At 52.5% G+C, this 26324-nt stretch overlaps 2 protein-coding genes across 10 annotated transcripts in view; one reads left to right on the top strand and one right to left on the bottom strand.

Annotated features, from left to right (window-relative positions):
* Window positions 1-12121, top strand: part of CLUAP1 (clusterin associated protein 1) — a 164837-nt gene extending 152716 nt beyond the window's left edge. The window contains exons 11-13 of one of the 2 annotated variants that reach the window (XM_037911344.2): window positions 5311-5366; window positions 10280-10336; window positions 10940-12121. In XM_037911344.2, coding sequence (XP_037767272.1) covers window positions 5311-5366; window positions 10280-10336; window positions 10940-11092 — 266 coding nt within the window. In that variant the 3' untranslated portion in view covers window positions 11093-12121. The remainder of the gene's footprint in view (window positions 1-5310; window positions 5367-10279; window positions 10337-10939) is intronic. The other variant, XM_007054457.4, reaches the window with a different exon arrangement.
* A 5335-nt stretch (window positions 12122-17456) lies between these two features.
* The window catches only part of NLRC3 (NLR family CARD domain containing 3), a 74377-nt gene continuing 65509 nt past the window's right edge, over window positions 17457-26324 (bottom strand). For 6 of the 8 annotated variants that reach the window (XM_027834045.3, XM_037911004.2, XM_043523803.1 and 3 more), the window contains 6 exons: window positions 25835-25918; window positions 24343-24426; window positions 22951-23034; window positions 22569-22652; window positions 20999-21082; window positions 17457-19531 (listed from right to left, as the gene is read on the bottom strand). In XM_027834045.3, coding sequence (XP_027689846.2) covers window positions 19441-19531; window positions 20999-21082; window positions 22569-22652; window positions 22951-23034; window positions 24343-24426; window positions 25835-25918 — 511 coding nt within the window. In that variant the 3' untranslated portion in view covers window positions 17457-19440. Of the gene's footprint in view, window positions 19532-20923; window positions 20938-20998; window positions 21083-22568; window positions 22653-22949; window positions 23035-24342; window positions 24474-25830; window positions 25919-26324 lie in introns of those variants that run through there. The other 2 variants (XM_037911007.2, XM_043523804.1) reach the window with 2 other exon arrangements.

The raw sequence follows: 26324 nt of genomic DNA, 5'->3' as shown, positions 1-26324 counted from the left end.
AATGTTCCATCCCACAATTCAAGGGAAGTCAGTTTTTTCCAATGCCATGGTGACAAGATTTCTGAAGGGCCTTCTCCGCTTACATCCTGCAGTCCAAGAACCAGTTCCCTTGTGGGACTTAAACACGGTTCTGATGGCTCTGATAGGGCCTCTATAAGAGCACCTTGCATCCTGTCTGCTGCCCCTTCTGGCTCAGAAAATCGTGTTCCTGATTGCCCTCACTTCGGCAAGAAGGGTGTGTGAGTTCCAGACCCAAATGGCTGAACTACCTTACCCTCATTTTTCTAAGGATAAGATAACACTGCAATCATCAGTTTCATCTGGAGCAGACTGTGTTTTCCCTAAGCTGCACTCTTCCTCAGAACAACAGCACCTTCATGCTCTGGCTGTCAGGCGATATCTAGCCTTTTATCTAGACCGGACTAAACCATTTCGTGTTTCGTCTCGCCTGTTAGTGTCATATGCAGACCTCATGAAGGAGCAAGCGGTCTCTGCACAGACCATCTCTAGATGGATAACATCATGTATCAAGGCCGAGTATGAAAGAGCTTCCACTACGCCTCCTCAGCGAATACAGACTCACTCCATGAGAGCTCAGGCAACATTGATAGCGTTCCCCAATGACATTTCCATACTGGACATTCACAGGACAGCCACGTTGTTGTCATTACATGTTTATGGACCACTGTGCTATTACCGCATCTTCCAGAGTGGACACGGGCCTTGGAAGGGTGGTCTTGCGATCCGTACTGCGGTAGACTCCGAGCACCACCTCTGGATTGGTCCCCTCACTACAGAAGGGATGTGGACAAATTGGAGAGAGTCCAGCAGAGGGCAATGAAAATGATTAGGGGGCTGGGGCACATGACTTACGAGGAGAGGCTGAGGGAACTGGGGTTACTTGGTCTTCAGAAGAGAAAAGTGAGGTGGGATTTGATAGCAGCCTTCAACTACCTGAAGGGGGGTTCCAAAGAGGATGGAGCTCGGCTGTTCTCAGTGGTGGCAGATGACAGAACAAGAAGCAATAGTCTCAAGTTGCAGTGGGAGAGGTTTAGGTTGGATATTAGGAAACACTGTTTCACTAGGAGGGTGGTGAAGCACTGGAATGGGTTACCTAGGGAGGTGGTGGAATGTCCATCCTTAGAGGTTTTTAAGGCCCGGCTTGACAAAGCCCTGGCTGGGATGATTTAGTTGAGTTGGTCCTGCTTTGAGCAGGGGATTGGACTAGATGAGCTCCTGAGGTCTCTTCCAACCCTAATATTCTATGATTCTATTATTCTACTGTTTGTGAGTCATCTAAGTTGAATACACATCTGCATCTACTTGAAGAAGAAATGGTTACTTACTATAACTCTGGTTCTTCGAGGTGTGATGCAGATGTGTGTTCTACGACCCACCCTCCATCCCCTCTGCATCGGAGTCTCTTCTCATGGGCTTTCAATGCAAAGGAACTGGGGGGATCGGGGCGGCACTGCCTCATATAGCCAGGGGTGGGGCCACAGCCATGAGGTGCGTGCACCGCCCCTCTATGGGCACTGGTAGGCAAAAGTCTCCGGCGCGCTGGGTGTGCACATACCTAAGTGGAACACACATCTGCATCACATTCCAAAGAACCTCAGTTATAGTAAGTAACCATTTCTTCCTTTATGCCCTTTTCCCAGAGCCAGGCAAATGCCACAAAACTGTGTAGCATTCATCTGTATTTCATTGATTGCACCTGGGGAGTTGAAAAGCAACGAGAGCTTGTACTAAACACCTTAAAGCTGCCACATATACTGTTCCACTTAACTTCTTCCACCCAGGTACATAGAGGGAGCCTTTCAGGATGCATTTTGGGGGATGAATCATCTACTGGAGGTGCTTGCTGAATAAATGAATCTGAGTTACAAAGAACCTGAGTAAAGATGTGGATCTGCAGGCCTTAGAAGCTTCCCAGTCACTTTTTCTGAGACTTTAGTCAGGAGGTAACATTTTCCTGCTAGACATTATGAACAGAATATTTCTGCATACAGTGTAACCGTGTGCTGCCTAGACAGCAGGAACTGCCGCTGTTAAGAATGGAGATGTGTTTGGGAGCTTTCCTGTAATTGAGTTTTATGTCAAAATGTTTTCAGTCCTCTTCGTTAAATGCTGCTTATGGCTTTTTCATAGACTCGTAGAGTTTAATGCCAGAAGGGATCATCTAGTCTGACCTTCTTATTTCACAGGCCATTACATTTCACCCAGTTACCCCTGTACTGGGCCCAATAATTTGTGTTTCCCTAAAGCATATCTTCCAGAGAGGCAAGCAGTCTTGTTTTGAAGACATTGAGAGATGGAGAATCCACCACTTCGCTTGAAGAAAAGGAGTACTTGTGGCACCTTAGAGACTAACAAATTTATCTGAACATAAGCTTTTGTGAGCTACAGCTCACTTCATCGGATACAGCTCACTTCATCGGATGCATACAGTGGCTGCATGCATCCGATGAAGTGAGCTGTAGCTCACGAAAGATTATGCTCAAATAAATTTGTTAGTCTCTAAGGTGCCACAAGTACTCCTTTTCTTTTTGCGGATACAGGCTAACATGGCTGCTACTCTGAAACCTGTCACTTCGCTTGGTAGTTTGTTCCAGTAGTTAATCACCTTCGTTGTTAAAATGTGTGCCCAATTTCTAATTTGGATTTGTCTGGCTTTAGCTTCCATTGGTTCTTATTATGCCTTTCTCTGAAGAGCCCTTTAGTACTGTCAAGGTTCCTTCCCCACTCTGAACTCTAGGGTACAGATGTGGGGACCTGCATGAAAGACCCCCTAAGCTTATTCTTACCAGCTTAGGTTAGAAACTTCCCCAAGGTACAAACTTTGCCTTGTCCTTGAACCAAGGACACCACCAAGCATCTTACACAAAGACCAGGGAAAGAGCCCACTTGGAGACATCTTCCCCCAAAATATCCCCCCAAGCCCTACACCCCCTTTCCTGGGGAAGGCTTGATAAGAATCCTCACCAATTTGTACAGGTGAACACAGACCCAAACCCTTGGATCTTAACAATGAAAAATCAATGAGGTTCTTAAAAGAAGAATTTTAATTAAAGAAAAGGTAAAAGAATCACCTCTGTAAAATCAGGATGGTAAATACCTTACAGGGTAATCAGATTCAAAACATAGAGAATCTCTCTAGGCAAAACCTTAAGTTACAAAAAGACACAAAAGCAGGAATATACATTCCAATCAGCCCAGCTTATTTTACCAGCCATTAAACAAAAGGAAATCTAATGCATTTCTAGCTAGATTACTTACTAACTAACAGGGGTTATGGGGCTGCATTCCTGATCTGTTCCCAGCAAAAGCATCACACAGACAGAGAAACCCTTTGTGACCCCCCGCCCTCCAGATTTGAAAGTATCTTGTCCTCTCATTGGTCATTTTGGGTCAGGTGCCAGCTAGGTTACCTTAGTTTCTTAACCCTTTACAGGTGAAAGGGTTTTGCCTCTGGCCAGGGGGGATTTTATAGCACTGTACACAGACAGGTGGTTACCCTTCCCTTGATATTTATGATAAGTACCTAGTATTTTCTCCCCTGGAAAATACTCATGTACTGCAATCAAGCACCTCTCAATCTTCTTTTTGATAAACTAAACAGATTGAGCTGTGTGTAACTAGAGTGCTGCTTCCTTGCAAGCGTGTCGGCAAGCGGGAGATTACTGTAGAGTTCATTATGTGTGGCAAGAAAAGCCATTTTATATAATTGGCTGTGTGACCCAACCTGTGGAACAGTTGCACTGGTATAAGGTAGCCATGGAAACACAGGGCCTGACTCACCAGCGTAACTTCACTTCAGTGGAGTTACTCCAGATTCTCACCAGTGTGAGAGAAAATTCAGACTCTGCAGAAAAGGCATGTTACAGACGCACGTGTGTGCGCACACACACATACGTGCGCACACAGCATGTCTCACTGCTGTAATTTAGGTCTTAGCATGCTCTTTGCATGTACATTCCATCAGTGGTTATGTGGTACATGCTCTGTGTGGCCATGAAAAATAACTGAAGCATCACTTTGTCTTCAAATCACCATGCACACATGATGCTGTATAAATACTAATCTCAGCAACCACTGGGTGGGAACTTGGCAAATGGATGGGCCATTGGAGCTGAAAACGTCAGCGAAAGACAGGATATGGAGTTAGAATATGGGTGCTGATGGCCACCTCACCTGGCCAGTTGCTAAATGGCACAGATTTAAAAGAGTCCATGCAGCACACCAATGTCTAAAATAAAGTAACAGCACAATGAGGATTAGGGTGTAAAAATCTAGATTGAGAGAAAAAATGTGTCTGAAGCCATCAAGGGGTGTGTGTGTGGTGGTGGTGGCGTAGAACTTTATTAACGATAAGTAAGGCTTAGTCACAGGTATTTCTAGTAAAAGTCACGGACAGGTCATGGGCAGTAAACAAAAATGACCTTTCCGTGACTTTTACTATATACCCTGACTAAAACTTGGGGGAGGGGGGCTGCCTGGGGGCACTGCGGGTGCTGGGGGAGAGTGGCCCGGGTGCTTATTGGGGGGAGGAATGGCGGCGCACAGCCTGGGACCCCCGCTGGTACTGGGGACGGGGGTTGGTGGGGCCGGCAGGCTCCCTACCTGTCTCTGCACCTCCCCTTCCCCCCCCCACCCCCCCAGCAGCAGCAGAGTTTGGGTGTGGGAGGGGGTTGGGGCATAGGATGAGGTGAGGAGGGCTCTGGGCGGCGCTTACATGGGGGCGGTGCTTGCACGCTTACAGAAGCAGATACATCCTCCTCGCTCAGCTCCTAGACGAAGCCGTGGCCAGGCAGCTCTGTGTGCTGCCTCAGCCCAGAGCGCTGGCTTCACAGCTCCTATTGGCCGGGAACCGCGGCCAATGGGAGCGGTGGGGGCAGTGCCTGCAGGCCTGAGCTGCCCCTGAGCCAAGCGCACCAGCCGCTGCAGAAGTCACAAAGGTCACGGAAAGTCATGGAATCTGTGACATCCATGACCTCAGTCACAAACTCGCAGCCTTAACGATAAGGCATAGGGAGAGTAACCACCATGAATCAAGCTAACGAGATGAGGAGTAAGCAGATAATAACCCCCCACACCTTCTTCTGAACCCCGTGGCATTGAAGGAGCATTGGGGTCCAACCACGCTGTAGTTTGCCTTGATGATGGTGCATCATTATGCCCCTAGAGAGCAAACCATGAGCTTTATCTCCCCAAGGGTTATTTATTCACACAGCAGCTCCTTAGTTGCTCTCTGTTAATGAAGTGGAGGAGTGGGCATGTTCTCATTGTGTTTTTCTCTCTGCTGCCCAGGGAGACCCAACAAACGGATCGTGGGGACAATGCAAGGTGGAGACACAGAGGATGATGTAAGTAGGAAAAGATCTTGCATGGGCTGCAGGGCATCTCAGCCTGTCCATCACTGATGGAGCTTTGCAGTGACAGACCTGCTCCCACAGCACTAGATGGCAGTGTTCCCCTGACAAATCTTCATCACACAGGCATTCTCCCCCCATTTCCTTTCCCATCATCACCTTACACACCCCCACACCCTCTCTCTGGTGCATGTTGTTTCCCTGTTTTCTTTATTTAGCCTGTTTAGTCTCTGTTACTTCTCCATTGCCCTAACTCCATTCTGTACCTCATTAGTAATGACAGATCTCCTGTCTGTGCTAGAAACTCCTAGCCCCACCCATTTCTGTTCTGGCCAGCCGTTGAGCCTGAGGCAACAGTGGGGTGCGGGGGGGGTTGGGATTTTTGACAGAGTTGAGGGGATGTAGGCACATTCATTTAAATGGAAGCTGTGTCTCTGTATCCCTAGGCTGCTTTGAAAATCCCACCATGGCTCTTTAAGACCCGAAAAATGGCTTGTTCTAGGGGGAGAAAGGAGTCTAACAATATTGCCCTCAAGCTACTGGAGGGAAGGGGACTGTGCTGTGATTTTCTTCTCCCAGTCCTGCTGCCCAGCCAGGAGATTGGATGGGGAGCTGCTTCAGCCTTCTACCCCCTGCTGTTGGAGGGGAGATGGGGCCAGGGAAGGGATGGTGAAGGCTGACCCTGGTGACTAGAGGCTAGACAGGCCATGCTAGGGATCAAAGCAGCCCCACCTAAGACCCATCCGGGAGCAGGCAGACACTCTAGCTGCTCCACTCACCCCTTTAAGGTCTAGTTAGCTGGTGTCCTCCACCAGCGTGTCCTGTCAGCTGGGGCCCTGCCCTCTGCTGTCATTCTGCCGGTGAATGGCAGGATGGGCTCTGTGCAGTGCTGCTAGTCCAAGGTAGAGGGACCAGGCTGCTAATGGCAGGAAGCAGAGCCCTGTTGTCCAGAACCAGCAGTGGGGCTCTGCCTGCTCTGCCATTCGTAGATCTTCTTCTCAGCACTGCTCTGACTCACTCAGACTAAAGCTAGTATAAGGTTCTCAGAGGTGACGTTTCTTTGCTATAAATATTTGGACTTTCCAAAAACTTTTGGCAAAGCCCCTCCGCAGAGGCTGCTAAGGAAACCTGCCCAGTGTGAGAGGAAGGAGCTGTCATGAATCAGAAAGGGCCTACGAGAGAGAGAGAGAGAGCGCAAAGAGCAGGAACTAATGGTGAATTATCAGCCTGGCAAAGATTAACAGTGGGAGCCTCAGGGTTCAGGACTTGGAGCAGTAGGATTGAATCTCACGGGACCCACAGACTTGCCCCTGTGATCCATGCATTTGTGACCTCTAGGCTTGGTTACTGCATCCCAGTATCCCCAGGAATGAAGTCACATTCCCTGAACAAAGCTCTAACTAGCATGAAATGCAGTAGACCACCTGCTTAGAAGCACAGCTCTAGTAAGCATAATGTCCTGGCACACCACATTGGTTCTCCATTGAACAGTTTGGTTCAAGGTCTCTGTTCTGCCATTCAAAGCCCCCCTCCCCCCCATGGTATTGGCCCTGTCTACCTAAGAGACACCTCTCCCTCCATGACCAGGACCTCAGGCACAGGAGTGTGGGTGACAGAATTTAAAATGGGGTGGGACCTGCACTGTGGAACTCACTGCCCCCAGAGACAGGAATGACTGGGGACCTCCCAACATTCACAGCTGAATGCAAAATGCATCTCTGCTATGGCTTCCCCACAGAAGGTCTGTCCCCTGTCCCCAACACAGCCCAACCAAACTGAGCTATACAAGCAGTCTCTCCTGCCAGCAGAGGAGAAGGGAGAAGGGTTATCCCTTTTCGAGGCGTGTTTGATAGCTTTGGGGATGCTTAGTTACTGTGATGATGAGGGGGTCTGAGGCCATAGCTATACAGACCAGCTCCCAGTGTTGTTTCTGCTCAGGGCCCATTGGAGTGAAGTGCCTCACATTCTGTCTAGGAAGGAATTCACCAGGCATTGCTCCACGATTCGCTTCTGGCTTGAATTGGTTTGTTTAAGTTCATTTTTCTGCCTCCTGGGGAATGACTCGTTCTCTGTGTTTGGGCCAGAGACACCCACATTCCTGTGCAGGATGCTGGCAGGTGACAAGTTCCCTGAATACGTTGTCTCCAACCAGTCCCTGTCTGGCTGTCTGAGGAGTACAAACTTCCTCTGGTATCAGCAGTATCCAGGGAAGGAAGCGTAATTATCTCCAGGCACAGGGCATGGATGTGTGAGCTGGATACCTCACCTCACTTACAGCCACTCACTGTAAGGCAGCTCTTGGGAGCTGAGTGAGCTTTGGTGAGGGCCTGTTGCTGCAGCAGGGAGAACGCAGGAGCCATCTAAAGAGAGAGCCGTCTCACAGCATGCTGGGGGCTAGGACTCCTTGGGTTGCTTCTCAGTTAGTATCTGGGGCTGCAGCTGCTTGGGAAAGCTCTCTGCCGCATCACTGCAGTGTCTGATTTATCCTCACAGCCCCCCAGGAGGAAGAGACATAGCAGCCCCATTTTACAGGGGGAGGGATACTGGGGCACAGAGAAGGGCAGTGACAGGTAAGTGCCAGAGCTGGGAGTAGAACCTGGGTCTGCTGAGTCCCAAGCCAGTGCCTCAGCCCTAAAACAAGTCTTCCTTCTCCCATAAAGCTTGCAAAGCCCCTCCCAGCCCATTGCCCACAAGAGCAAGTTTTCCTCCAGGCACCCTGTGGGGTCCAGATCCCTTCAGCGGGGGAAGGGTGCTGATCACTGCATGACTGTCAGGGACTGGGGCGTGGGCATCAGATCCAGTGCTTAGAGCCATAGGCATCAAGCCTGAGGAGTGTAGCCAAAGTCAGTAGCCGGGGCCCAGTGCCTAGCGTCAAGCCAGACTCAATAACCAGGAACAGAGGCAGGAGCCAGGAACGATGCAGAGCGGGGATCTGCCTTGGTAATTCCTAGTACTGCCTCCAGGCTTAAATGGAATGTCTGGACCAATCCGAGGCTATGGGAGGAGCTGCCAGGCGTCTCTGCTTTGAGCAGCACTTTCCGCGTGATGGGTTTCCCAGGACATATGGTGTGCTGGCCCTGGCTCTGCCAAAGCTGGCTGGTGGGAGCACCGCCCAGCCACAGACCTGGGTTCAAGACTCACAAGTCCTCCTCCAGACTGGAAGGTGTATTTTGTCTTTGTTTACCTTCTTCTGCTCCAGCCTGTGCTAGCCAGAGCCAGGCTATGGCTCCCTCCATGGACTCTTGGCCTGAGCCAGGACAGGGATGCTGCCTAGCCCCTCAAGCCAGGCCCCGCACGGCTGCTTTCTCTCATTCTTGCTCTCTCCTGTCTCCACTCCCTTTTGTCCTTCTCACATCTTTCTGTTTGTAGCCACTCCAGACAGAATAGGGGAGGCCAGGACGACTGGTGCCTGTTTCCGCCCGCCCCCCGCCCCACTCCACCTATTGGCACCTGTCAGGTCCCAGCAGCCACCCATGCGTGAAGCTCAAGAGACCCCAGTCCAGTAGCTCTCAGCAGTAGCTGCTTCAGCTCCTCCTGGAACAGCACCCCAGCAGGTACCAGGGCTCAGCCACAATTACGTGACTCTACCAGGGACAGACCCTCAGCCAGAAATGGGTCAAAATATAGAGAAGGAAACCCAAGGAAGGGAATGGTTAAACCTACTAAGGGAGAGAACCAGACCACAGAGTAGGGCAGGCTGGGGGGAGAACACAGCGAAGGGACAGAGCTGGCGAGAGCTGTACACTGGAGCCAGTGGCTGTGCCCCCGGCCTCCCAGCCTGCTTTGCTTGTGTATCACACAATCATAGAATATCAGGGTTGGAAGAGACCTCAGGAGGTCATCTAGTGCAATCCCCTGCTCAAAGCAGGACCAACCCCAACTAAATCATCCCAGCCAGGGCTTTGTCAAGCTGGGCCTTAAAAACCTCTAAGGATGGACATTCCACCACCTCCCTAGGTAACCCATTCCAGTGCTTCACCACCCTCCTAGTGAAGTAGTTGTTCGTAATATCCTACCTAAACCTCCGCTACTGCAACTTGAGACCATTACTCCTTGTTCTGTCATCTGCCACCACTGAGAACAGCCTAGCTCCATCCTCTTTGGAACCCCCCTTCAGGTAGTTGAAGGCTGCTATCAAATCCCCATACGCATTGCCTTCAGGGCAGGGTCTGGGTTTCCCTTCCAGCACCCAACCCAGCGGGGCAGCTACCGTGATAATGATAATCATCCTCACGGGGCTTGGCTGCCTCGGCCTGTGCCAGGGCAGGGCACCTCCTGTGGCAGCTGAGCTGTGTGCTGTGAGAGCAGAGACACGACCTCGGGGTTGGTGAGCTGCTTCCTGAGCCTGTAGCTCTGGCTGAGCTGCTCCTGGGACCAGGCGCACTGGGGGCTGCTGCAGGGGCAGAGAAGGAAGGTGGGTTCCAAGAAGCTGCCTGCTGTCCCAGGCCAACGTGTTTGCAGTGGGGAGCAAAGTGAGCCCAGGGCTGGTTTCCTTACCCATCTGCTCCTCTCCTCTGTCCTCGCCCTGTCTCCCTCAACCAGTCTGGGATGCCCCTTTCAGGGAGAAGCTCTGTTCTCTTCCAGGGAGCCTGGCTCCTGGCAGACAGTCATGCAGGACAGCCTGCAGGCCCCTAGCACTGGTGAGCAGCACGTCTCTGGGCACCATTGCCCTGTGCATGCTGTTTGGAGTTGGCTTTCCAGGTCCTGTCCGTGTTCCTAGCATCCCTTCCTGTAGCATCGCGCTTTGCAGTACCGCTCAGACATTGTGCACAGCACCCTCAGCTGTGAGCAGTGTCCACTGCTGCCTCCTTTCCTTGCTCTCACTTTGGTTGCGTTCTGTTTGCTTTTCTTTTTAATGTTTTTCCCTTCTCCATCTCCCATTGTTCTCTCCACTGTCGGTCTTCAAGGCGGGATCAGCCCAAGCCCAACCAGGTAAACACAAGACCTCCAGCACCAAGGCACAGGTGGGTTTGTCTCCTGTGGTTCCTTTCGTCACCCTTATCCTAGGGCACTCCACAGTTCCCTCTATGGTCCTGCTGTTCCCCTGGATTCAGCAGCGGTAAAGAAGTCCATTGTCAGCATCCCACTGGGGGCCTGGAAAGGAGGTCTTCAGCGGCATGAGTGGAGCAGCCACTGCCTAGCAAAGTGGGAGATTGCTGCTGAAAGCTGTGTAGTGTCTTTAGTTCCCACCGGTGGTGAGGGCTCCAGTCTCCGATCATTTCTGAGTCAGCAGCTCCAGCCTGTGCTGTTGGCTCAGTAATGAAGCCATATACTGTTACTACTCCCTATGCCAGATCCAAAACTGGACCCCACCCCACTGTGTGTTTCTTAGTAACTGGGTCATTATCTCAGGATGGAGGGACGTGGTTCTGGTTAATTTCAGAATGGGCGGGGAACGTAACTGCAGTTCTTCTCAGCAAAGGGTGATGTGCAGGTTTCCCCCCTGCCATGTTTCTGGGCACACAGAAGACATGTACATTGCAGGCTTTGTACGTTTTGGCCATTGAGGATAGCACTGGTTTGAGAAGGGACTGGCCATGAATTCAGTACCCACTGCTTTCTTACAGGAGGAATCGGAGGATAGTGAGATTGACCTGGATGATGATGAAGATGAGGATGAGGATGACATTGAAGATGACAGCATGGAAATCTCTCCCAGCAAGGCCAGTCGCCGGGCCAGGAAGCCAGAGCCACTGGAGGAGAGTGATAATGACTTCTGACTCTCCTTCCGAGGTGGAACCACTCAACATCTTGAGATGAAAACTTCAGACAGCGCAAGGTTTGGGAATGTAACACACTGCTGGGCCTGCAGGTATTTTATATCGGAATGAAATTTGGAGTTGGTAAATAATAAAGCTATGTTCATAGTGACAGTTAAACTTTAATTGCCAATCTTCTTCCCTGCTCGTCTTTCCCAAAGTTTGACTCATTCTGATGATAATTAAAAGTGATGTGATATTAAAAACTTGTTTACTTAACCTCTTGGAAAGTGGGATTGTATCTGAGTATTAGAACTAGGGCTCCAAGCTTTGAAAACCACTACCAAATGGTCGTTTAGGCCTTGTCTACACACAAACCTCTACAAGTGTAACTAAAACTGGTTACAACTGACGTAAAACCCTTGTGTGGGTACATTTGAATTGATTTAAACCTGCTTTATATTGATTTAGCCAAAACTGATGCCTTACCAAATTAAGGGCTTGTTACCACACAGAGGCACACCAGTTTAACTACAGGTGTGATATTAAACTGATAGAGGTAAGCCGTTGCAGAACACTGTGTGGATGCTGTTATACTGGCATAAACCCATCTTATATCAGTAATTTATCTCAAATCTCTCAGGAAGCGGGTTAAGCGAAACTGCAATAATCCACTCTTGAACCACCATCACAGGGCTTTGCAGCAGTTGAACTAAATCAGCATAAGCATCAGCCCTTTAGTTAAAGTCCTGTAGACCAGGCCGTAGTCTCTTGCAATGAGTGCAGTCAAATATGTCCAAAGTTTGTCTAACTGTCTAAGGGTTTGCGTTCATTGCAATGCGTGCCTTACAGGACCTTCCTTCTTTGGATGTCTTTTGCATGATACCTTCCGATACGACAACTGGGTAGAGATTCTCTTCCATAAACAAGTCTAAAAAGCCACAGAAGTCTATTGTACTATCAAATGCTGCTGTCCTCTTGCGTGCTATACAAGTTGTGTTGTTTATATAGATTCCCGTGTTTCAGAAATACATGTATTTTCTGCATTGATTCATGTCACCTTTTTTATTGAGAAGTTTTAGTAGATTAGGCAGGCACAATTCTTGTTGAGAAACCATGTAGGTTAGAGAAAGCTCAAGTGCATTCACTTCATGTGTCAGTTATGTCTGCCTCACTTGCTTGTCAGCGCTGCTGTAGAATGTCATAGCTTCACAGGAGCAGACATTACTGCTTGATGAGAGCGCTTCACCTTGGCGCTTGCTCATCAGGACAGTTGAGTGGCCCAGTTTTGTTCCCATATTGCTGGCACCCTGCTGGCCTGGCATGTTCTACATCTGGAAATCTGCCCTTGTTTACCCTACATCTGCATTACAAATGTGCATCTAACCCTCTTCATTATTAGTACTGCAGGAAGGCAGGAACATTAAGTAGTTCAAGGTGAATTTCTTCATGCCACCCATCCCAGCCATTCCTTTCACACCAGTATGGTGCCAGTCAATAGAGCAAGGAGGCTGAAGTCTAACTTTATGTTGGTGCACAGGGAACCCTCTTTTTTTTTCCAGTGTTTGTACAGCACCTAGTACAATGGGGTCTTGGTCCATGATGAGAGCTCCTAGGTGCTACGGTAACACAAATCAACACCAATAATATCGCAACTCACCTAGATTTTAAAGACTCACCGTAACTGGGACTGCTAGGAGAGCTGTTTGCCTTATTGTACATCCAGTAAGTTAAAGGGAGTTTTGCCACTTGCTTCAAGAGAACAGAGAGCCCCCTGCCTTTCTGCTGTGTGATTCCATGGGTGCTAGCTAGTTGTGAACTGTCAGGGGGGCCTACGCTCCACAATCCGTCATGGAATCCCAGCACCATTCCAGCGGTTAGCAGGGGACCTGCGCTCTACCTCCACTTCCAACACTAGTTACCTATTCTGCCGGGAATCTGCTGTGCACTGAGAGAGGCAGAGGCCATTGCTTCCACTACCCCCACCTATCAAAACCGAGGTCACACCCCAGACTGAGAGTTGCTGCTCATAAAATCAAGCCTGGTCCCTGTGCTGGGGTGCTGTTAGTTACATTTCCCATGTGTTATTGTCTCTCTTGTAACTGAATCAGACAGAGTCAAACATATTCTGTGTACGAACACAGAGCACAGTACTGCCACCTAGCACTGTCCACACAGAGCTTCAGCCAAACAAGGCTGCAGTTTGTAGGCTAACATACTGCATCCAGCCTGGACAAGACGCCCTTTGAAGGCTCCAGGAAGGGCCCTTAAGAGCACTCAGTGGATTTGCCGCAAAAAAGGTTTTTTAAAAAAAAGGCTGTTGCAGAAATCACTGACTCCGCTCACACCTTAGCGTCATGGCGCTGGGAATTCACAGCTCATGGGGCTCGATTCGCCACCGCCTGCCCCTTGTGAAGCCATTTACACATGTGCAAAGGGAATGCAGCGTGGGTTTGAAATGCTCCTACCGCTGTGCGGCTTCCTGATGTGGACAGCCACTTCGCCCAGGTGTCAATTATGGCACAAAGTGCAACTCAGTGAGGAGTCAGGCCCATTCATGCCAAACTGCTGCCAAGGAACAGCTCCCATTGTGGCAGGTAGCCCGAGTATCCTGCTGACCCCTAAGTGCAAGACCCCCCATAGATTAGGGCATAGGGTCTGAGCTCAGTGCATCTAAAGACACACACGCACGCATGCTTCCAGTAGCTGAGGTTTGGTAGCACATCTGCTGCCCCTGGGCAAATACCATCTGGGGCCTGGGGAGAGACAGGCATGAAAGGGAAGCCATTACAGCAGACATTTGCTTAGCCAACCCCCTTTTACCTGAAATACCCCTCTGGTGGATAATGAGTAAATTCCCCCCCAGTGAATCATTTGCATGGAAAGCTGCCTGTTTAGCTAAACACATTTCATTCCCTTGTGCTGTTTGGATAAACGGGGGTTTGCTGAGCTCAGTGCTAGGAACACTGATTAACTGTACAGGCCTTCACTGCTGAACTCTGCTCTGAAGGCTGGAGGAAACAGGCTACAGGGCTTGTTTGTGGTAGGTCAGAGCAGAGATTAAAAAAAACCCAACACCCACGCCTCTGTTTGCTGCTAAGTAAGTGGAGGTGAGTGCGGCCGAGGCCTGTGCTATTGCTAACCACCAGTCATGTGTGACAGGCCAATGTAGTCAGAGTAGGTGCGTCCAGCTCTTCAAAGGGGAAGTGGAGGGCTGAGGTCAGGTGGTGTCTCCAGGAGCGGGCTGGATCTACAGGGGTCCCCAGTAAGATAGCCGTTTGACCAGCAAGCACCACACAGTAACAAGGGCTAGTTCCTACTTTAAATATGGGGAAACCTATGGTGGCTCAGACCTCCTTCCCCCGCCTTCCTGCACTGTGGGATTGACAAAGGCTGTGTAGTGATGACCAGCTGGGACAGCGGCTCACCGGGGCTCCCTACCTAGTTGTATGCAGCTCACCCAGCAAGGGCTCACTGGAGAATGGGTGGCGCCTGAGCTGTGGATGCAGGCTGGGGTAATTCTCATTGCTCTAGGTGCCAGTTCTTAAGACAGAAAGAGAAAAGTTCCTCCTGGAGCTGAACTGTTGTATAGCCCCTGGGAACACTGCGGGCCAGCCTCTGATCTCAGCTTAGCGCTGGCACCCATATAAAGCCTAGCTGACTGCATTGACGCTGTGTTTACGCCAGTGGAACTGAATTCACAGTGAATGAATGAAGCATTTTTGTCTCCATGTTCATTCCTAGCTTTGGCTCAGGCTTATGCAGAGAGCAAGGTGCCCTGAACAGCATGCCACTCAGCATGGACTGACTGGCCCAGGCCCCAGTGCTGCACACTGCAGCCAAAAAACACCTGCACAGCTGATTCAGTGAAATCAGGTGGGTGAGGTATGAGCCACTCCCAGGACCTGAAGCAGAGCTCTGTGTACGCTCAAAAGCTTGGCTCTCTCACTGACTAAAGTTGGGCCAATACAAGCTATTACCTCACCCACCTTATCATGGTAATATCATATATGCCTGAGGGCATTCTGCGCCAAAAAATTAAAAATTCTGCATCCAAAAATTAAAAATTCTGAGCACAGTGTTTTAAAATTCTGCAAATTTTATTTGTCAAATAAATGTGTAGGCTCCAGCATAGCATTGGGGAGCACAGGCCACTGGCTGCATAGAGATGGGAGATCACTCTGCAGCTCCCCCGCCCCCCGGGAAACAGACTCAGCAGTGAGGTTGCACCCAACCCTGGCACAGGGCAAGAACCGGCCCTGCCCCAGAGACACCCCAGTGCCCTGCCCCTCCGTGCCAGGTGCACAAGGTGTGGGCAGGAATGCTCAGCAAGGCAGGATCCAAATGTGGAGGGGCTTAATGTGGGGGGATCCAGGTGTGGGTTGAAAAGATTCTGGGGTGGTGGCTTAGTGGGGGAATCCAGATGCAGGAGGGATCTGGCTGCACAGGGGCTTGTTGCGGGGTTCTGGATACAACAGTAATGGGACTCTGCGGGGCGGGGGGCTAAGTGAAGATGGTTGGGGCTCAGCAGGGGGAAGGGGGTCTGGGTGTCCAGATGCTGGGGGAGTAGGGCTCAGTTGGGTGGGGCTCTAGGTGCAGCTGGTTGGGGGCTCGGGGCGGGGGGGGGGCTCATCGTGGTGGTCAAGGTGCAGAGGGAGTGGGGTTTAGGGGGTTGGGTGCGGGGGGGGTGAGGCTCAGTGGAAGGGTTTGGGTAGGAGGGGGTCTGGATGCACGGGGGTTGGGCAGGTGGGGGAGCATCTCCCTGTACAAAGATCCCTCACCCTGCAGCTGAGGAGCGATGGGTGCAGGAAGCGCAGGGGGGTGGGGAGTTTGGAGAGCTTCCTACAGCCAGGGGAGAAATCTGGGAGTGAGTCTGACATGGCCCTGGATGCCATTTAGGGGAAGAGGAAGACCCATCCACCCCAGCCCAGCTGTGACCAGCAGCTGAGCCCAGCGTAATGTAGGAGCGACCAGATGGGTCTTCCCCGGTCCTGCCCCATGCCCCACAGTGATTTATCTCTCTCCTGGCTGCCCTGGGCACCCGAAACATCCTGCTTGGGGAGGGTCGCATGACCGCTCTTGTGGCTTTCCTTTGCTTCCCCATCAGAAAGTCATTTTTCTGCAAGGAAGCAAAGAAATCTGCAGGGGCCATATGTTCTGTGCAGGTGCAGTGGCTCAGAATTCCCCCAGGAGTATAATATCCTGGGGCCAGCATGACAAACAGCCGATGATTTGGGGAGAGCCTTGCTGTCCTGCCCTGCCCTTTTGGAAGAAGGTTCCCCCAGCTGGGGACGCTGAGACAGGGTATTCTCAGGGGAAAAAAAGTGTCCCGCTCCAGTTTGTTTTACTGGGAAATTCCAGGGCTGGGTGACCCAGCCTACAGCTCTTAGTTCCCAGCTGCCAAACTGCATCGAGCGCCATCTGCCTGTGGAGGGAGGCTCAGGCTCTCTGGCCCAGACCCTCAAAAGTGTTAGGGGCCTAAATACCTTTGAGGCTCCGGCCTCTGGCTAGAAGCCCCAGCCGGTAGCCTTGTGGTCTTAGCAGGTTCTGCACTTTCCATTAGTTGGCGGGGGGCAGGGGAAACTAGGGAGGTTTGGCAAGTCCATGGGCCTTTTCATAAGGTGGCACCATGCTGGGCTTAGCTGCATCGTTCCCCCGGACATTCCCTGAAGGGAACCTGGATGTAAGCGTTTAGAAACGAACCCGTGGCGAGCTCGGGCCGCCTGGGCACAGTTATTGTTAGATTCAGCATTTTCCTGCTGCTTTTCAGCCCATTTCTACTAGCAGCTTTTCTTTCCAACTGGCTGCTTGCTTGGGCCAGTCACTGACATGCCTCCAAGAGAAGCTGACCTCTGACCTGGGTGGGGACAGGGACAGAAATGTGGATCCACCCATGTTCAAGGCCTTGGGCAGGGCAGTATTAGCCCCAGCTGCTAATTTACCTCTCCATTTTTTAATCCCTCCACACCTCGCCTGGAGCCGATGAGGCTGCATGACCAGGGGCCCCCAGTGCACAAAAGGCCAGACTGCTACTGGTCCGAATGGGTTAAATGTTGTGGGCTCAAAGAGCCAGCAGCAGCGTCAGACAGCGTGTGACAGCTCCAGGCCAGGTTCTGGCATGGCTGGAGTGCTGCCCCGCAGCTCAGCGCTGCCCCAGGGCTCCCACACACCCTGCTCCTTATGGCTCTGGAGCCTTTGCACTGATGCAGTGGGTGGCTCCACCTCGTAGCACACGCTGTGCACAGCAGGGGAGTGCTGCCCCGCTCCTAGCAAGGCGGGACACGGCGTCCAACACACTAGAGAGGATGGAACCTACAATCCGTCCCCCCTTGAAATCCCCAAACAGCAGGCGCAGGAGGGCGGGTAAGAAAGCTCACGTCATTGCTTCGGTTAGGAATCCGTTTATTCCAGAGCTCGGCACCTCATCCCACCGGTCACGCTCCTTGTTAGAATCTCGCTGCTGCATGGCTGGCAGGCGTGCCGCTCATGCCCTAGTCGGAGCAAGAGCACAGGCAGCTGTGGTGGAAGGCCCTGCAGCCTGGCTCTTAGCCCTGCTACAGGCATCGCCCCTTCCAGAGGGCTCACTGCATTGCTTCACCACAGCAACGGGCACAAACAAGAGCCTAGGAATCCTGGGCAGATACCTAGACCCAGCCACTCAGTGATATTTAGGCACCTAACGGCCACTGAAATCAATAAATACCTTTATAAATCTGTCCCCTTGAGCCTGGCCTTACAGGCTCAGCCCTGCCAGCTGGCCACGCGCTGGGTTGTTCTCACTGGGCCCATTCTGCAGAGGGGGAAGCTGAGCCCCAGAGGTGCCATGGCTGGCCTAGGGTCACAGCATGTCAGCAGCAGACCAGCCAAGCAAGATCGCCTTCAGAAGGGTACAGAACATGGGGTCAGTTTGGATTAAAGATTTTGTTTCACGTGGCAAAACTTTGTGACTAGGAGCTCCCGGAAGCAGACGCCTGCTGGAAATAAACTGAACTGGGCAGGAACCATCCACTTTCCATGCACTTCATTTCCCAACCACCCTGCAGTCACCTTCCCCTCCTTCAGCTCTTCTCCTCTCCTCTTTTCCCACTTGCTTGCTGGACGGCTGCAGCCCCCTCTGTGGGCTCATGCTAGACCATTAAACCTCTCGCTTTGCAGGGGCATAGACACTGAATGGTGAATGGTCCGTCTCCCGCCGAGCCCCAAGTCGCTCGCTGTTAGATGCCGCATGAGCACGGTGGTTTATTCATTCTACAGGCCTGGAGGTACTCACAAGCAAAAGCTCCACATGAGCTGATGGAAGCAAGAGGTTTCCTGTTAGAGACCCACTAAAGCAGGACACACCGACCATCATGGAGCTTACTCCAGGAAATGTGGTGAACCTCGGGAGCAGAGATTTGCATGGCCCTGCCATGTACAACCCCAATGGGATTAAATAGCCATACAGCCTGCAGGGCTGGGCAATAATGACGGGGGGAAGCAGCTGCCTGGCAAGTTTCCATGCAGTCCAGTCATAACTGTATAAATAATTCCCACCATCTGGCTCTGCGGGGGTCTCTCCGTGGTGGAAGCTCTGGGTGTACCTGTACATTGAGTGCCTCATGCTCACACATCTAGGTACACACAGCACCAGGCCCTACACACACCAGGCTGTGAGGTGGAGACATTCTGTCCTGGAGGGACAGTTTTAAAGGCATTGTATTTGTGCACAGTACTCTGGCCTCACATGACGGGTAGAAAGGAGGGCTCCTGGCAAGCCCTGCACCTACTAAACCACTGAGGTAAGTCCTGCCAGTTGACGCACCAACACCACTGTGCCATGGAGATCCCAGGACCAGCTCGGCAGTAGCAGGGCAGGAGGGTTTCTCGGTTACAGGGATAAGTGAGGTGGAACTAAATTGCTGGCACTGCGTCCCTCCCGCCCTCTTCCATCCACGTTCCCACCGCACCCGTCCTGCCTGCCTTTTAACGGTCTCGGCTGCAGCAAGCTCATTCCTTAGGCCCGGCGGCCGTTGGAACAACGGCACCCTCATTCACCCGTGCCGCTAAGAGAGACACGTCCTTCTGCACCTGCAGGAGCCGCCCCGGCGGCAGCTTTCGTTGGTGCCCCTAGGCCTCAGCATAGCTGGAGCAAGCACCTCCATCACCCCACGCAGTGCTCTGAGCCAGTCAGAGTCCGCGGGGGCGTTCCAGGCCCAGCAGGCCTCGATTGGCCATGTGGGTCAAGCTGGGAAAGCGGCTCCCTGTGCTGCTGCGCTCTGCTGCGGGGAACCCGCCAGCTGAGCTGACCCGGCACTATCATTAAAGTGAGTCTCTGCACCATCCCCTGCCCGTCGCGGACTCGCGCTGGCCATTCCCGGTGCAGCTGCCCCTCACATCTCGACGATGCAGCGCGGAGAGTTTGTTCTGATGGCGTCAGCAATCACCTTGGCGCCAGACTGGCCGATGCGATTCCCCTGCAGACTGGGAGAGGACAAGGGACAGGCATGACCTCAGCGAGCGCACAGCCGCACTAGTTCCCAGCACGGTCTGACCCCAGAGCAGGACTGCCCAGCTGGCAGGGGTACAGCCACACAGCGCACTAAGCCCCTGTCTGTGGGACTCGGTGTCCCCATGCCCACACTGCATTGTAAACCTGGGCTGACAGTTGCTGGAGCAAGGTCTCACAGTCATGCTCCACGGCCACCGTGCAGACCCCCTGGCTCGGGTCTGTGGGTTCAGCTGAGTGCACACTGAAAACTGACCGGGCTCACCCCCCGTCCCCGCACAGGGTCCTAGGCGCTGAATCCTGAGCTCTTTCAGACCTGAGTCAGACTGATCTGTGTGGGGATGGAAGGTGCTTGGGCTTAAACCTGAGTCAAAGCCTGGGCTCAGTGTGCAGTGTAGATGTGCCCCAGGGGGCTGGGAGACCCGTCCTCGCTGGTGTGACCTCGCATACAAGGTGTGTGCAAGCTCATGCCACACAGAGGCAGAGCAGCACCCTCTTCAAAATGGCGTCCCGTTTGATACCAGCCCAAACCACGTCCGGCTTTGGCTCAGGACCAGATGGGGGACAGCTTGGAAAAGCAGGAGTGTCTGGCATAACAGCAGGTGAAGGGCCTATGGCTGGGGCTCCCACAGGGCAGGAGAGGTCGTCCAGTCCTGCAGGCACAAGGGCCCAGCGAGAGCAAGGGACGGTCGGGGAAGGAAAAGCGCTGCCCCCCACTTCTGCTACCCTCAGCCTCCTGCGCCTCACCCTCCACCCCCACCTCCAGCCCCCCAAGTCAGCCCACCCAAGGAAAATCCCTTCCCCCCCCGGCCTCGGGCTGGAAACGACATTCAGCCCACACATGCTGCATGAACTTTCAAGCCAAGCCCCCTTCCTTGTCCCTAGAGGCCCTGTACTGATGCCAGGGGCCTGGCGCAAGCTCCTGTTGGCCTGGGGAGCTTGCCCCCAATTCCAAGGCAGCTCTGGGCACTGAGCCCATCCAACAGCTGGGAGGCTGGAGTCCGTGGCCCAGCATCTGCCTGGGCATTGGTGGGGACACTGCCAAGGAGCAGCCGGTGAGGCCAGCCCAGGCCACGAGAGAGCTGGAGGGACCCAGGGGTTGGCACAGCACAGCCCTGTGGGGGTCCTGGGGAAGGTTTGGCTTTCAGGAGGGTTCCACACCTTGGTGACCCCATTAGCCCCCCCAGTGGTGTTTGGCAGGGACTTGGAGGCAGGGCTTCACGCCTCCTGTGGCGTTTGGGCATTCCATTGTGAGGCGGCAGCCTGGGCCAGGTATGGGGTGGAGGAGTGGGTCTCACAAGTGACACTTTATGCTACCCACAGAGGGGCACTACAGCACAGCCGCCATGGTCCCAGAGGCAGGTGAGTTCACACTCTTTCCCTCGTCTCTGTCCATCTGCCAACCACGCCCGCATGCAGCTGGGCGCTCAGCTGCCACTCACTTGACATAGGTGAGGCCGTGGTTTCCGGTCAGAGCTGTGGCGATGCAGATAGCTCCATCCATGCCTAAGGAGTTCTCCTGGAGGCTGAAGGGAAGACAAAGACTCATCAAGAAGTGAGGCCCGGAGAAAGCATCGGGCAGTACTGTCAGGGTGGACTGATTTAAATCCAAGCAATTTAAAACACTAGTTGTATTCAAGGATTTCAGTCAGAAAGCAGGAAACCTTGATTTACATCCTCGATTTTAATCTTGTTTTGCATTTGCACTTTTTAGTTATTTTCCTAAAGAAAGTTTGAGTCTCATTGGTTGGTACCATTACAGCTATTTTAATGTGCTAGATACATAAGATAAAAATTATCACTGTTTTGCAACTAAAACAAATTGTTTTATTAAACATCTGAACTATTATCTGTAGTTAGTGAACTGAACCGATTGTTTCCGGTTAGTCCTGCAAGATTTTAGAACTAGTAGAGCTCGTCATTTTTATTCATAGATTGGAAAAAGAAAACAAGCTTTCCCGCTGTTCTAACTTCCAATCAGTTTCTTAACCTAGAATGAACTAGTCATTATACAGAACTAGTTGACTAAACTGAAATGAAGAAAATGTTCTCTCTGCACCTGAAAAAAAGGGCGACTGCTGTCAACCTCCGGTTTCAGCTGCTTAGCCGCTATCTTCCAGTGACTTGGCTTTTTTAAAGACTTCAGCAGCAAATATATACTGCTTAATATATTTTTTATTTAATTTAAAGTGATTTTAACAGAATAGAGTAAGTTTAGGCCTTAATTTAATTTTAAATAGGCTTATTGTTAAAAATAAACCTGTATTTAATTAAAAAAATAAGGAAGTCTGATTTATTTTATCGGTTAAACCCTCTATTTTTATCCATACTGGGATCTGTGTATTGACTTGGATTTCTTCCTCCTCTTCTCCCTGCCTGATTCCGTCCATGTCACAATAGAGGGTTAGTAACAATAGAGGATTGTGACATCACAGCTGCTCCTTTGATGATGAAGTGTGATGGAACCATCTATCACTAGCAGTCAGATCAAAGGAAGCCAGTTAGGGCCAAAGCTGCTGTTTAGATACAGAAAAGATACATGACAGTTTGGAAGCATTTTGGTGGCTCGTTGTAGACAGTGCTGGTGGCGATGCCTCTAGATAAGGTTGCCTGACACTTTCCATTATAAGACTCCATTTTCAATTATAACTTTGACCATTTGGATTGAAATTTCCCATGCTGGGCATCTGCCTCAGGCTGAATTTGTCTGGAACATTTCAGCAAACGCAGTTCAGCCATTTCCAAGACAGATTGAGGGGATTAGTTCCTGTGCACTGAAAGAGACAGGGGTCCAGTGGCGGGGGGGGAGGAAATAGTATGTGATCAGGTAATTAAAGCCTGTATCATGATGCATGCGCACAAGGGAGCCAAATTAAGATTGCACAGGGAACCTTCATTCGGGCACTTTCTAACTTTTGAGTGCTGGACTTTGACACCTTTCCAGCCTTTTACTGTAGCTTTGAGAATGCAATTTATTTTTTTAGCATTTGCCCCAGCATGGCAGCTACTTACTTCAGAACGCGGAGACTGCGGTTGACCTTCAGCGCGTTGGCCATAGCTTTGGCTCCAGACACACCGATGGAGTTTCCTCTCAAGCTGCAGGGAAGCAGGAAATACAAAAGGGCGATTAGGACAAAGAGCGCCGAAAGCTAATACAGGGATTCCATACAACCACAGAAGGCAGGTTGAGGGACAGTGGGGGAGACAGAGCACATGCCAGTTGGCCTGGGACTTAAGACATGCTGGAACTGAGGGCTCCCAAAGGATTTCCGGCCTAATGAGCTGTTGGAGACGGACATGCTACAGAGCTGATGGATTTGTCTCCCGGAGGGGCCTGAGGAGAGGTAAGACGCAGGGACTGCTTGGAGAAGGAGCGCAGCTGGGGAACACTTACTCCAGAGTTGTGAGGGTTCTGTTAACAACTAGGGCCTCCGCCAGGGCTTTGGCCCCGCTCACCCCGATCGAAGCCACCTGGAGGCTGCAAGAGAACAAGGAACGTTCAGTGCAATTCATGGCAAGCTATCCCAGCCGGCCTGCGCCCGGCAGACACGCATTACACTGAGCTGGGAAACCGGACCCAAGAAACCCAGGCTGTGGGGGCCAGTTTCACAAGCCAATGCCGTTCTCCTAGCACGTTGATCCTGCGGAGGAGCGTGGCAGCCCGAGGAGACGGGCCTGCCATGAGGGCATTGATCCATCCGAGGATGTACTGATGAGCTGGGCAGACGGCAGCGCATTCTCTATTAAAACACTCGCCCCACCGAGTAACTCACCAATAAACGAAGAGGAAACTCTGTCTGGAGTCCAGCACAGACAGACACAACAGTCTCTGTGAGCTAATTGACTACAAAGCAGGGCTGACTCCCTGCTGCCGGGTGGGTGGCTGGCTCTCTGCAGGACATGTTGCTGAAGTACAGTGCGGCAGGTACCTATAGCCATCCCCTAGCAGCTAAGGACTTCTCTGTCCAATGAATTAGCAGCCTGCGGGAGCCCCGCTTCCTGTAGGACCCTGAGGCCAACTTTATTAGCTCTGGCACGTCAACTGGGGCAGGCCCAGCTAAATCCCGGCCACCTCTCTGCCTGTGACAACCCAACGGCAATGGAAGAGGGAGACATCTCCCCAGATTTCCAATGGGCTCAGCCCCCAGGAGACATGGCTTAACCATTCACCCCCAGGCAATAGCTCGCCTTTGCCGTCCCGTGGCCACCCTTCCCTTCCCCGCTCACAAACACACCTCCCGTCTCACTCTGGCCCACTCATTACTGCCATTCTAATGAGCAGGATCTAATGTCACTCTACGACCTGGCAGCCATGCATCCCCATACAGCATTGTGACCAGGGGGCATGGCCCCATCACTTTTTACAGGCCGCAAGGACGAGCGATGTGAGGAAGGGGACAGAGAGGAGTGAGGAGAGGGTGGGGTCTTGGGATGAAGGGGCGCGTGGGGGCTCAGGGAGAAGGGATGGTACAGGGGTAGGGACACAGTTCAGTCACCAGTGGGGCCCCCCCATTTTAGGGAGCCTGCGCTCACTAGTCTGACTGGGAGCGCTTGCCTAGCGGGACAGGTGCAACTGTCTAGCTACCAAACTCTCCAGAAGTCCAGCGATTGGAGGACTATGAGGAGCTGGGGAGCAGCAAGTTTTGTTTGCCTGGAGGATCTCGGTCCAGATGGGGCCAGCAGGCTGAGTGCCCCTGCTCTGCGCACCACTACACATTTCACATACAGGGCATATTCCTCCCCTTTCCCCACCCCCCCCCCACCCCAGCACCACGTGGACACTTACCAGAGGGTGGTGAGAGTGGTGTTCACCTTCAGAGCAGCAGCAAGGGCGATCATGCCTTCATCGCCAATAGCGTTCTCCTGCAAACTGAAACACAGCATGTGCCACGTGACGGCATATATGGCCCTTGTCCCCTAGAGCACATACATGGGGAAATGGGTCACGCAGGCAACAGAGGTTCTGGGAGGAGGGTTAATGGCTCCTGACAGGGTCGGGACACAAGCTGGCTCCCCTGAGTGGGAAGCTGGCTCCCCTGAGTGGTATGCCCCAAACTGCTGCGGCTTCCAGACGACACATGCAGACCACTGCCCCATGGGGAGATGGGGGTGTGCTGTTAGCCTGTGAAACTGCCCAGTGACAAGGTCCAGCCGCTTGGAAATAAGGTGTACATTTTTAACAGTGTGGTTAATTAGCCACTGGGACAACTGCCCAAGGGTTGTGGTGGATTCTCCATCACAAAGCCATTTTTATATCAAGATTGCATGTCTTGCTAAAAGCTTTGCTCTGGGAATTATTGTGGGGCAGGTCTCTGGCCTGTGGGATACAGGAGGTCGGCCTAGGTGATCCCATCCCTTCTGGCCCTGGAGGTGGAGACGATGGAGCCCAGAGGGGCAGTGAACAGGTCTCTCTCAATAGGGTGAAATTCAGAGGGTGCCAGGCAGTGAGATATAAGGCAACAAAAATACCCAATACAGGGTGACCTGCTGTCCAAATATTAGGGGCTCTGTCAGTATATGCAAGTATCCCCCCCTCCCCGGTGCAACGTTGTGGCATTATGACCCTCTCCTCCATCACCCATGGGATGGCGGCAGCCTCCCCAGCGAGAACACCGAGCAGGCCGAGTGGCCACAAAGGGGGATGCTACAGGACCCTGACTGCGTGGGTCACGAGCGGTTTATTGTGTGGGGGTGGGTGATGCTCCAGCAGGGCAGACCCAGGGTTGAGAGGAGCTGGCTGAGGGAGGGAGTGGGTCCCTGGAGGGACCTGCAGAACAAGCGAGCTGGGGAACACTAGTCTAGGGTGTGCTTGCCGGGGCCCCCTGCTGGCCCTGGCTGGTCAGAGGTAAGTGACTAGGACACAGCGAAATGGGTGCATGTCCTGAACAGAACCCCCTTTGCCGTGGGAGCGAAGGCACAAGAGCCCCCAGAGAATCTTCCTCAGCAGACAGCTGAGCCCACAAAAGGGCTGGTCTCCCTTGCTTGCCCTGCTCCTGCTTGGCCTCCTGTCCTCCCCCAATCCACAGCCCAGCCGTACATGCCGCATGCAGCCCCTGCCAGAGAGTCACTGAGCCAAGCAGGACCCGCTCCCTGAGACGGCTCTGTGATGCCCCCACTACGCAGGGCTTTGGCATTGCTGCGGGGGGGAGGGTCTGATCTGCTCCGCCAGCACAAAATCCTAACCCCCCGCAAGTATGTGACCACCCCCACCCCAGCACCCTCGCGCCCCGAGCCAGCGATGCGGCCAGGCAGGGAGGCCTGCTGCAGGCGTCACTTACTCGAGGCTGGTCAGGCTCCGGTTGGAGTGTAGTGCTTGGGCCAGCGCCCTGGCTGCCTTCCACTGGATGAAGTTCCACTGCAGGCTGTGCAAAGAGAGTGGGCGGTGAAGGGGGCGGGGCGGGACGCTGCAGATGGGCAGAGGCCCCGCGGCCAAGGGGAACGGCCCCTTCTCATTGGGGGACCGGCCGCAAGAGGGGATAGCTCTCCGCAGGCTGTTGTGGAGTAGCTGCATCCCATCCAATGAAAGCCCCCCTGGGTTTGTACCGGACACAACAGCCTTCTGCACATCCTGCCCGTAACTGTCACTTATCAGCCTTGGGCGCTGCTGAGCAGCTGTTGCCTTTGAACTCAGAAGTAGCAGCATCGTGGCGGCAGGTGAAAGGCTGTGATCTCCAGGGGGGTACGTACCTAGTTTGTAATTCTGTGAACCTGCATATCCGAGGCTTCCAAACACCACTATGCAAATCCATCCATCACACTACAGTGCAC

This window comes from Chelonia mydas, chromosome 10 (assembly GCF_015237465.2).
Source record: "Chelonia mydas isolate rCheMyd1 chromosome 10, rCheMyd1.pri.v2, whole genome shotgun sequence".
Classification (NCBI taxonomy): domain Eukaryota; kingdom Metazoa; phylum Chordata; order Testudines; family Cheloniidae; genus Chelonia; species Chelonia mydas.
This window is presented reverse-complemented; position numbering and strand designations above follow the sequence as displayed.